Source organism: Nerophis ophidion, linkage group LG02 (assembly GCF_033978795.1).
Source record: "Nerophis ophidion isolate RoL-2023_Sa linkage group LG02, RoL_Noph_v1.0, whole genome shotgun sequence".
In the NCBI taxonomy this organism is placed as follows: Eukaryota; Metazoa; Chordata; class Actinopteri; order Syngnathiformes; family Syngnathidae; genus Nerophis; species Nerophis ophidion.
Window position 1 is genome coordinate 73,923,428 of NC_084612.1, and position 12,158 is coordinate 73,935,585.

Sequence of the window (12,158 nt, forward strand, 5' to 3'; positions counted from 1 at the left end):
ACGACAGCTTCAAGAGGTTAAAATTAAAGTCCCAACAATAGTCACACACACACACACACACACACACACACACACACACACACACACACACACACACACACACACACACACACACACACACATTAATCTAGCTCACATACAGATGGTAGTCTTGACACAAACATTTAAGCTTATATCACACTCTGCTGACTGTTTACTTTCTATGTGTGTGTGTGTGTGTGTGTGTGCGTGTGTGTGTGTGTGTGTGTGTGCGTGCGTGTGTGTGGATTGTCCCGGTGTTTTTTTATGGACAATAAAGGAGAATTTGTTGTTTTTTTAAAACCTCTTCTTTGTCCCCATCAGAAATCCTTCACCCGTCGTTCTGATCCAAACCTTCCGAATCTGCCCGATTTTGGAATCTATGACGAGGTCAACAAGCTGTCGGAACTGGACATCAATGGTCAGCGAGTGTTTGCGTCTCCCAACAAGACTCAATGTTGGCGTTTGTGTCTTTTTACGCAATTGAAATCAAAAAGGACAGAAAATTCCGGGAAAAAAACTTTTTTTTCTGGATTATCGCTTGCCGCCGGTGTTTTCAATCAATCAATCAATCAATGTTTACTTATATCGCCCTAAATCACTAGTGTCTCAAAGGGCTGCACAAACCACCACGACATCCTCGGTAGGCCCACATAAGGGCAAGGAAAACTCACACCCAGTGGGACATCGGTGACAATAATGACCCAGTGGGACGTCGGTGACAATAATGACTATGAGAACCTTAGAGAGGAGGAAAGCAATGGATGTCGAGCGGGTCTAACATGATACTGTGAAAGTTCAATCCACAATGGATCCAACACAGTCGCGAGAGTCCAGTCCAAAGCGGATCCAACACAGCAGCGAGAGTCCCGTTCACAGCGGAGCCAGCAGGAAACCATCCCAAGCGGAGGCGGATCAGCAGCGCAGAGATGTCCCCAGCCGATACACAGGCAAGCAGTACATGGCCACCGGATCGGACCGGACCCCCTCCACAGGGGAGAGTGGGACATAGAAGAAAAAGAAAAGAAACAGCAGATCAACTGGTCTAAAAAGGGAGTCTATTTAAAGGCTAGAGTATACAAATGAGTTTTAAGGTGAGACTTAAATGCTTCTACTGAGGTGGCATCTCGAACTGTTACCGGGAGGGCATTCCAGAGTACTGGAGCCCGAACGGAAAACGCTTTATAGCCCGCAGACTTTTTTTGGGCTTTGGGAATCACTAACAAGCCGGAGTCCTTTGAACGCAGATTTCTTGCCGGGACATATGGTACAATACAATCGGCAAGATAGGATGGAGCTAGACCGTGTAGTATTTTATACGTAAGTAGTAAAACCTTAAAGTCACATCTTAAGTGCACAGGAAGCCAGTGCAGGTGAGCCAGTACAGGCGTAATGTGATCAAACTTTCTTGTTCTTGTCAAAAGTCTAGCAGCCGCATTTTGTACCAACTGTAATCTTTTAATGCTAGACATGGGGAGACCCGAAAATAATACGTTACAGTAGTCGAGGCGAGACGTAACAAACGCATGGATAATGATCTCAGCGTCTTTAGTGGACAGAATGGAGCGAATTTTAGCGATATTACGGAGATGAAAGAAGGCCGTTTTAGTAACGCTTTTAATGTGTGCCTCAAAGGAGAGAGTTGGGTCGAAGATAATACCCAGATTCTTTACCGTGTCGCCTTGTTTAATTGTTTGGTTGTCAAATGTTAGAGTTGTATTATTAAATAGAGTTCGGTGTCTAGCAGGACCGATAATCAGCATTTCCGTTTTTTTGGCTTTGAGTTGCAAAAAGTTAGCGGACATCCATTGTTTAATTTCATTAAGACACGCCTCCAGCTGACTACAATCCGGCGTGTTGGTCAGCTTTAGGGGCATGTAGAGTTGGGTGTCATCAGCATAACAGTGAAAGCTAACACCGTATTTGCGTATGATGTCACCTAGCGGCAGCATGTAGATGCTGAAGAGTGCAGGGCCAAGGACCGAACCCTGGGGAACTCCACACGTTACCTTAACGTAGTCCGAGGTCACATTGTTATGGGAGACACACTGCATCCTATCAGTAAGATAAGAGTTAAACCAAGACAGGGCTAAGTCTGACATACCAATTCGTGTTTTGATACGTTCTAATAAAATATTATGATCGACGGTATCGAAAGCAGCGCTAAGATCGAGGAGCAGCAACATAGATGACTCATCAGAATCCATCGTTAGCAATAGATCATTAGTCATTTTTGCGAGGGCTGTCTCCGTGGAGTGATTTGCTCTGAAACCGGATTGAAAGGTTTCACATAGATTGTTAGACGCTAAGTGTTCATTTAACTGCTCCGCAACAATTTTTTAGTTTACCATGAGGTCAGGATCGAGGTTAGGTCTTTTAAGAAGAGGATGAATAACCGCTTTTTTTAATGCTAGGGGAACAGTGCCCGAGGAGAGTGATAAGTTTATAATATTTAGCACTGATGGACCTAATAATACAAAGAGCTCCTTGATCAGTTTCCCAGGAAGAGGGTCAAGTAAGCATGTTGTCTGTTTTATTCCATTTACACGTTGTAACAATTCCTCTAATGTCATTTCCTCAAAACGAGAGAAACTATTTTGGAGGGCAGTATCCGCCGTATATACAATCGTGTCAGTGTTAATAGAACCCCGTTGTAGCTGGGACGCATTGTCTTTAATCTCCTTTCTAATGACTTCAATTTTCTTACTAAAGAATTGCATAAAGTCATCAGCTGAGTGGGTTGAGCTACTGGAAGGGGTCCCTTGTTGGGTTAGCGATGCTACCGTACTAAACAAAAATTTAGGATCGTTTTTATTACGGTGGATGAGATTTGAGTAATATTTAGCTTTAGCTGAGGTAAGCATGCGTTTATAAGTTATTAAACCATCACTCCATGCTTGATGGTGCACCTCAAGTTTAGTCGTGCGCCATTTGCGTTCCAGCTTTCTGCATAATAATTTCTGAGCTCTAGTTTCTTCTGTAAACCACGGGGTGCGCTTTTTTGGAGCCTTTTTTAACTTTAGCGGTGCTATGTTATCAATGGTTTCGCGCAGGGTGTCGTTAAAGTTGTTAGTGAGGTTATCAATAGAGCCCACATACTTTGGGAATGGTGCCATAACCGAGGGCAGTAGGTCAGCAAGAGTTGTCGTTGTGGCCGTATTAATGTTGCGGCTGCTATAGCAGTTATTATTATTATTAGTTTGACGAACATGCGTCTGAACCTCAAATTTTATAAGGTAATGATCGGACAATACTTTAGTATACGGGAGTATCGTAACTTTGGAGACGGTGATACCCCTGACAAGCACTAGGTCTATCGTATTACCGTTGCGATGCGTGGGTTCATTTATTATTTGTGTGAGACCACAGCTATCAATTACAGTCTGGAGTGCTACGCACGGTGGGTCCGATGGGGTATTCATATGGATATTAAAGTCCCCCATTATGATTATATTATCGGCGTGTGTCACAAGATCAGCAATGAACTCTGAGAATTCATTGATAAAGTCCGAATAGGGCCCTGGGGGGCGGTAGATAACAGCCAGGTGTAGAGGCAGCGGTGTGACAGACTTCATAGTAAGCACCTCAAACGATTTATATTTATTATTTATGTTAGGACTAAGGTTAAAGTTTTCGTTATATATTAGTGCGACCCCCCCACCCCTTTTAAGCGGACGGGCAATATGCGCATGTGTAAAGTTAGGAGGACATGCCTCATTTAGCGCAAAAAAGTCGTTTGGTTTAAGCCAGGTTTCGCTGAGACCGATGACGTTAAGATTGTTGTCTCTGATAATATCATTAACTAATAACGTTTTGGGAGACAATGATCTTATGTTTAAAAAACCTATATTATAGGTAGTGGGCTGTTTTAGGAAGTTTTTGATCAAATTATCCGTAGTAGCAATATTAATAATGTTGTGTTTATTATGCCCAGTGCATTTAGTATAGTTACAACCATATCTAGGAATTGATACGACAGGAATTTTCCGATTGTTTGTTTGTTGCTTTGATAAACTGCACGCATCATGGTTAGCCACCTCAGTAACGGGGATTTTCCGATTGTTTGTTTGTTGCTTTGATAAACTGCACGCATCATAGTTAGCCACCTCAGTAAAACACATGTCCAACTCTGAAACACTCAAAGCAGAAAAAACTTGTTCTAATTTAACAGACTCCTTACCCAGACCAGTAGTCTCGCATTTTCCATTTAAATCTGGCTGCAGGATGGAGGGAAGTGGTGTTCTGTGGGGATTAGCCTTCTGCTTTGTTTTTAGCCCCGCTCGACATCCGCGTTTCCGATCACACCGCTGGCGTCTGCTCCGTAGACGGCCCCCGCTGCTACTAGACTCCCCTGCTTCACAGGCCGCTGGATGTAGCCGCCGACGTATTCCCATGCTAGTTAGCATGTTTAGCACGCACGCGTCTATCAGTCCAAAACGGCCCGATATGTCCACATCCAGAAGTGTCTGGCGGTCGTACGTGATCACGGAGTGACCACGATGTGAGCCAGCCATAAAGTCTGTGGAATTGTCCGGTATTTCTGCCAAATGTTTCATCTTTAGCAGGAGCTCCGCGAGGACGCAGCCCGTTCGGGCGCCGCCATCTTGGAATTCTTATTTTGTTTTATTTTATTTTTGTTTTATTTTGTTTATATTTGCCGGGTGAAATTATTAATTGTATACTGTATTAATTATTAATTGTGTGAATGCTCCAAAGCATTCACACACATTTTTTTTGTCTTCGTCTTCTCCAGATTTTGCCGCGCTCTACCTTCCACATTTTTCATCCGATTCACACCGTTCCAACTTCAAACTGTTCAGCCTATTCGGTAATCGCGGGCTTTCCCCTGACAAATTCAAAAAATTCAAAGATTTCCCAGAATTCCAGGTTTTCCGGGACATTTTTCCCAATTCAAAATGAATTGGCCATTTTTTCAAACTTCCACCATTTCCATATTTTTCAACCGATTCAAACCATTCCACCTTCAACACATTCCACTTATCCTGGACATTCAAACTATGATTTTTCCAAGTAAAAAAAAATTCCAGGAATTGCCAGATTTTATTTTTTTTCAAACACTTTTTACATCTACATCTACATCTACATCCAGTTGCAACAGCGGCGAAGAACACAAGTCTTGATAGAGTCAAACATCAATGATTGAACACAAAATCCGAGTCCATGGTTCTCTCCAGGAAAAGGGTGGAGTGCCATCTCCGGGTTGGGGAGGAGACCCTGCCCCAAGTGGAGGAGTTCAAGTACCTAGGAGTCTTGTTCACGAGTGGATCGTGAGATCGACAGGTGGATCGGTGCGGCGTCTTCAGTAATGCGAACGTTGTACCTATCTGTTGTGGTGAAGAAGGAGCTGAGCCGGAAGGCAAAGCTCTCAATTTACCGGTCGATCTACGTTCCCATCCTCACCTATGGTCATGAGCTTTGGGTCATGACCGAAAGGACAAGATCACGGGTACAAGCGGGCGAAATGTGTTTCCTCCGCCAGGTGGCGGGGCTCTCCCTTAGAGATAGGGTGAGAAGCTCTGTCATCCGGGAGGAACTCAAAGTAAAGCCGCTGCTCCTCCACATCGAGAGGAGCCAGATGAGGTGGTTCGGGCATCTGGTCAGGATGCCACCCGAACGCCTCCCTAGGGAGGTGTTTAGGGCACGTCCAACCGGTAGGTGGCCACGGGGAAGACCCAGGACACGTTGGGAAGACTATGTCTCCCGGCTGGCCTGGGAACGCCTCGGGATCCCCCGGGAAGAGCTAGACGAAGTGGCTGGGGAGAGGGAAGTCTGGGCTTCCCTGCTTAGGCTGCTTCCCCCGCGACCCGGCCTCGGATAAGCGGAAGAAGATGGATGGATAGATGGCACTTTTTTGACCCTTTTTTCTGGCGACTACTGTTTTTTACATTTTTCAACCCACTTCAACCGTTCCACCGACCAAACATTCCTCTTAATCAGGACAAAAAAAAAAGTTATTTTTGAACTGGAAAAATTCCCGGTTTTCCCGAAATTCCTGGAAATCCTTAATACCATTTCTCATTTAAAATTGCTGCTACTTCAGCGTTTCTCGACCGATTTAAAAAAATTCCAAAACCAACCATTTCAACTCATTCAGACCATTCAGTTGTTTTTTTTTACCATTTTCTAAATAATTCACACTTTACTTGAAATTCCCAAATTTCCATAAAATTCCCATTCAAATGAATAGGACATTTTTCAAAGTTCCACAATTCCCACATTTTTTCTATCCGATTCAAACCGTTCCAACTCCAACATTCAGCCTTTTCCAAATTGTGTGCTCTCCTGCAACCATTTAAAAACCATCATGGATTTCCAGGAATTCCCAGTTTCCATGGACAATTTCCCCGTTTAAAATGAATGGTCCATTTTTTAAACTTTCATCCGATTCAAACCATTCCAGCATCAAGACATTCAATTCATCCAACTCACACTTTCCAAAGTTAAGTTAAGTTAAAGTTCCAATGATTGTCACACACACACTAGGTGTGGCGAAATTTACTCTCTGCATTTGACCCATCCCCTTGTTCACCCACCGGGAAGTGAGGGGAGCAGTGGGCAGCAGAGGTGCCGCGCCCGGGAATAATTTGTGGTGATTTAACCCCCAATTCCAACCCTTGATGCTGAGTGCCAAGCAGGGAGGTAATGGTCCCATTTTTATAGTCTTTGGTATAACTCAGCCGGGGTTTGAACTCCCAACCTACCGATCTTAGGGCGGATCCAAACCAAATTCAGTTTTTCCTGGAAATTCAAACTCGTCAACATTCAAACCATTCCAAAATTCCAACTATTTATACATTCATACTTCATTGTGTCAGCATTTCAGTTCAACTTCAGCATTTGAGCATTCACACGCAATACCTTCAGGAATCGCCTCATCGAGTTATTAATTATTGGTTGACTTCAAAGTAATGTACTTTCCGGCACAATTTCTTAAATTGTGATTTCGATCACAAATACTTAATTTCCGGTATTAGGACTCCCGTGTGGTATTGTTTTCGTCATGGCGAGCAATAAACCCAAGAAGCTTCAATGGCTTCAATGAAAAGTGGCTTTAGTGGCCACTTTTCAGCAAATGTCTCACTAATAAAGATGGAAAGATGTTTTGCACGCCATGTAAACGGGCTAAGAAAAAGAAGACCTTTACCATCGGGTGCACTGATTTTCAAAGAGCCAGCCTCACCAGGCACCAAGAAACAGCCTCCAATCTGGGTCCCTATGGTTCTGCTCTTTGGTCGTCGATTTGTTACAACTCTTTATTTATGTTTTCCACAACCATGCTAATAACACTCCTGAACATGCTAGCGCTCCCTCTCCTAACTTGTTCACTCACTTACACACCTCACTCACCCCACATTCTGCCATACTTAAGAGATAAAATGCTAGAAGCATTGAGTGCCACTCTATTAAATGACATTAAAAACTAACTTGCAAAATTCTAATTTTGTTGGCATTACTTGCCATGAAAGTGTAGATGTGGCGGTTTTTAAACGACTGATGATCTACACACAGGTGAGAATAATCAATTAAATTTGTCATATGCATGTATGCCCTGGCACACCCTTATCATCATTTCATGACCAAAACAAAACTTATTTACACTTTTATACTGAAATAAATACAACTTATTAAATAAAAATATAGAAAAAAATATGGTCAGCGGTAAAGCTTATATCCATGAAGGGGAAGTGTCAGAGTTGTTTTTTGACGAACCCCAAGATGCAGAGAAGGAGGCAGGCATTGAGTGAGAAAACATGATTTAATAAAAATACTGAAACAAGAACAAACCAAAGGGGTACAACAAAAAGCGCGCACGTGGGCGGATAACAAACAAAAAGGCCTAGCGTGGAAGTTGGCAGGTATCGAGCAGGAAAACAGAAGTCGTACTTGTAATATGAAAACAACCTGGAAGCAGGGAACAAAAAACAGTAAGCTACAAACAGCTACCGAAATATAGCTTACCGCTACGCTGCAAAGACATGACGCGACACGACAGGAGCGATAATACATGACAATAATCCAGCACAGACTGGAGGAGAAAACAGGTTTAAATAGGAGCGGGCTGATTGACACCAGGTGTGGCCAGGTGCCAATCAGCCGCAGCTGAGGGAACACAGCACTCAGGGAGAAAAAGACAGGAAACCAACAAAATAAGAGCGCTGACAGGAAACACTACACACACAGAGGAAAGAAAGACAAATGCGGAGGAAAAAACTAAAACATAGTCAACCTGGCAGAAAGAAGAAAGTGAATGATTGTTTACGACTGAATAAATTGATATACCGTATGCATAAAAAAATTGTTTTCTTTTGTATTATTTTTTTTCATTAATTAAGTAACGTTTATGACAACCTTTTTCCAAAACACAACAAAGAATGTGAGATATAACAGAATAATGCATACATTTATCATTTGTTTTCAAAACGCTTACAAAAAAGTGGGACTCCAAACATTTACCCCGTTTTGAAAAAATTCCTAGCGCCAACACTGAGACTATAGTGATGAATGTGTGAATGTGATAAATAACTGTTGTTCCTTTGTCAGATTCACTAGGTCAGTACGGCAGAATATGGGCTGGCTCCAGCCCGCAGCCTCAGACCCGTCTCACACATCTGACACACATCAACGTGGACAACTTTGTCTTCCAAAAGGTCCTAGGAAAAGGCAGCTTTGGCAAGGTAAGCAGCCACCGTCTCCAACTCCATCCAGGGTTTATCAATTTCCAGGATTTTAACGACGTCACGTCCGGCTCATTAAATATGCACGGTGGTCCAGCATTGTCTGTTCTCAATGGGTACTTGGCGCCGTGTAGCCTTTCTCGAAGACAAATGCCCTTATGCTTGCGTTGTTTTCGGCCCTTCAAATCGTGAAAAGGATAAACGTTCCATCCATCCATCCATCCATCTTCTTCCGCTTATCCGAGGTCGGGTCGCGGGGGTAGCAGCCTAAGCAGGGAAACCCAGACTTCCCTCTCCCCAGCCACTTCGTCTAGCTCTTCCCGGGGGATCCCGAGGCGTTCCCAGGCCAGCCGGGAGACATAGTCTTCCCGACGTGTCCTGGGTCTTCCCCGTGGCCTCCTACCGGTTGGACGTGCCCTAAACACCTCCCTAGGGAGGCGTTAGGGTGGCATCCTGACCAGATGCCCGAACCACCTCATCTTTCATCCTTCAGAGTTCCTTGAGGGGTGATCAAGTATGGTGGGAAAATGCAATATACATATACATACATACATATATACATATATATATACATATATATATATGAATATATAAATATATATATGTGGAAAAAATAATTATATAGTTATATATATATATATATATATATTTTTTTTTTTTCCCCACATATATATATTTATATATTCATATATATATGTATATATGTATATATGCGATGAGGTGGCGACTTGTCCAGGGTGTACCCCGCCTTCCGCCCGATTGTAGCTGAGATAGGCGCTAGCGCCTCCCGCGACCCCAAAAGGGAATAAGCGGTAGAAAATGGATGGATGGATATATATATATATATATATATATATATATATATATATATATATATTTATATGTGTGTGTATATATAGGTATATATACGTACGTATGTATGTATTTATATGTATATATACATGTATGTGTATATATATACACGTATATATACATATATATCAACATATATAATATATTTTATGCTTATATATATATATTTATATATGTGTGTATATATAGGTATATATACGTACGTATGTATGTATTTATATGTATATATACATGTATGTGTATATATATATACACGTGTATATATACATATATATCAACATATATAATATATTTTATGCTTATATATGTATGCATACATATATACATATATATATACATATATATATATGTATGCATATATACATATATGTATATATATATATATATATATATATATATATATATATATCAGTGGTTCTTAACCTTGTTGGAGGTACCGAACCCCACCAGTTTCATATGCGCATTCACCGAAAAATTATTTATTAATTATTTTTTTCAAATTCAAGACAAAGTTCTAAGTTTTTGGTAACACGTTAGTATGGGGAACATATTCGAAGTAACAAAGACTTGGTTGGTAGAGTGGCCGTGCCAGCAACTTGAGAGTTGCAGGTTCAATTCCCGCCTGTGCCATCCTAGTTACTGCCGTTGTGTCCTTGGGCAAGGCACTTTACCCACCTGCTCCCAGTGCCACCCACACTGGTTTAAATGTAACTTAGATATTGGGTTTCACTATGTAAAGCGCTTTGAGTCACTTGAGAAAAGCGCTATATAAATATAATTCACAATTCACATTTGGACACTAGGGGAACATATTCTAAGTAATAAAGACTTAATTTAGAGTTACTTGGTTAGGGTTAGCGTCAGGGTTAGAGGGTTAGGGTTATAATGAGGCCATGCCGAATAAGTACTTAATAATAACTAGTTAAGAGCTAATATGTTACTAATTTGCATGTTAATAAACAACTAATTAATGGTGAATATGTTCCCCATACTAAATTGTTACCATGTTATTTTACTGGTGCACAAAATGAACTGTGCATGAACATCAATTAATCAATCAATGTTTACTTATATAGCCCTAAATCACTAGTGTCTCAAAGGGCTGCACAAACCACTACGACATCCTCGGTAGGCCCACATAAGGGCAAAGAAAACTCACACCCAGTGGGACGTCGGTGACAATGATGACTATGAGAACCTTGGAGAGGACGAAAGCAATGGATGTCGAGCGGGTCTAACATGATACTGTGAAAGTTCAATCCATATTGGATCCAACACAGTCGCGAGAGTCCAGTCCAAAGCGGATCCAACACAGCAGCGAGAGTCCCGCTCACAGCGGAGCCAGCAGGAAACCATCCCAAGCGGAGGCGGATCAGCAGCGCAGAGATGTCCCCAGCCGATACACAGGCAAGCAGTACATGGCCACCGGACCGGATCGGACCGGACCCCCTCCACAAGGGAGAGTGGGACATAGGAGAAAAAGAAAAGAAACGGCAGATCAACTGGTCTAAAAAGGGAGTCTATGAACATCACCTTGTTCAAACAACAAAACCAACACAGTGCATAAACTCACAACATATTACACACCTGCAAATCAGTCAGCTGTTGCCGTATCCGTAATACACCGATACGGAGAAGTTTGTATTTACACGATGAGTCGGGTGGGTTTTGACCTCCGCCGAACCCAGGTTAAGAACCCATCCATCCATCCATTTTCTACCGCTTATTCCCTTTTGGGGTCGCGGGGGGCGCTGGCGCCTATCTCAGCTACAATCGGGCGGAAGGCGGGGTACACCCTAGACAAGTCGCCACCTCATCACAAGGTTAAGAACCACTTATATATGTATGTATGTATGTATGTCTTGATTGGATTATCCAGAGAATAGTGCTCGATACCGTGGTAGAGCGCAATATATATGTGAGGGAAAAAACACAAGACTACTTCATCTCTACAGAACTGTTTCATGAGGGGTTCCCTCAATCATCAGGAGATTTTAATGGAAGCATTCACATACAATGGTTTATATAGGGCACAGAGTGGGTGGGTACATGCAGGTGTAGGGGCGTGGTGATTGGCTCATGTGTTACCTAGGAGGTGTTTCCGTCTGTGGCGGCATGTTGAAATGATTTCACTGCGCTTGTTGAGGGATGATAGATCTGGATGATATATAATAAACACTTTCTCTTTTAAGCATAGGTTGCATCTTTTATTACCACTGTTGTAAGGTGTGCTGGATGCAAGAATTTGCCATGTTGTTGAATATTCAACATTATTGTCTTTGAGGTTCCAAATGTGTTTGCTGAGTTCTGTAGAATTCCGCAAAGTCTGGTTTCTAATGCCTCCTTGGACAAACCAGACTTTGCGGAATTCTACAGAACTCAGCAAACACATTTGGAATATCAATCAATGTTTATTTATATAGCCCCAAATCACAAATGTCTCAAAGGACTGCTTGAATCCTTACGACTACAACATCCTCGGAAGAACCCACAAAAGGGCAAGGAAAATGCTGACTATGAGAAACCTTGGAGAGGACCTCAGATGTGGGCAACCCCCCCCTCTAGGGGACCGAAAGCAATTAATGTCGAGCG

At 42.3% G+C, this 12,158-nt stretch overlaps 1 protein-coding gene across 2 annotated transcripts in view; it reads left to right on the top strand.

Annotated features, from left to right (window-relative positions):
* Nucleotides 1-12,158, top strand: part of prkcda (protein kinase C, delta a) — a 73,353-nt gene that overhangs the window by 40,547 nt on the left and 20,648 nt on the right. For both annotated transcript variants that reach the window (XM_061890631.1, XM_061890633.1), the window contains exons 10-11: nt 343-439; nt 8,581-8,714. In XM_061890631.1, the coding sequence (XP_061746615.1) occupies nt 343-439; nt 8,581-8,714 (231 nt within the window). The remainder of the gene's footprint in view (nt 1-342; nt 440-8,580; nt 8,715-12,158) is intronic.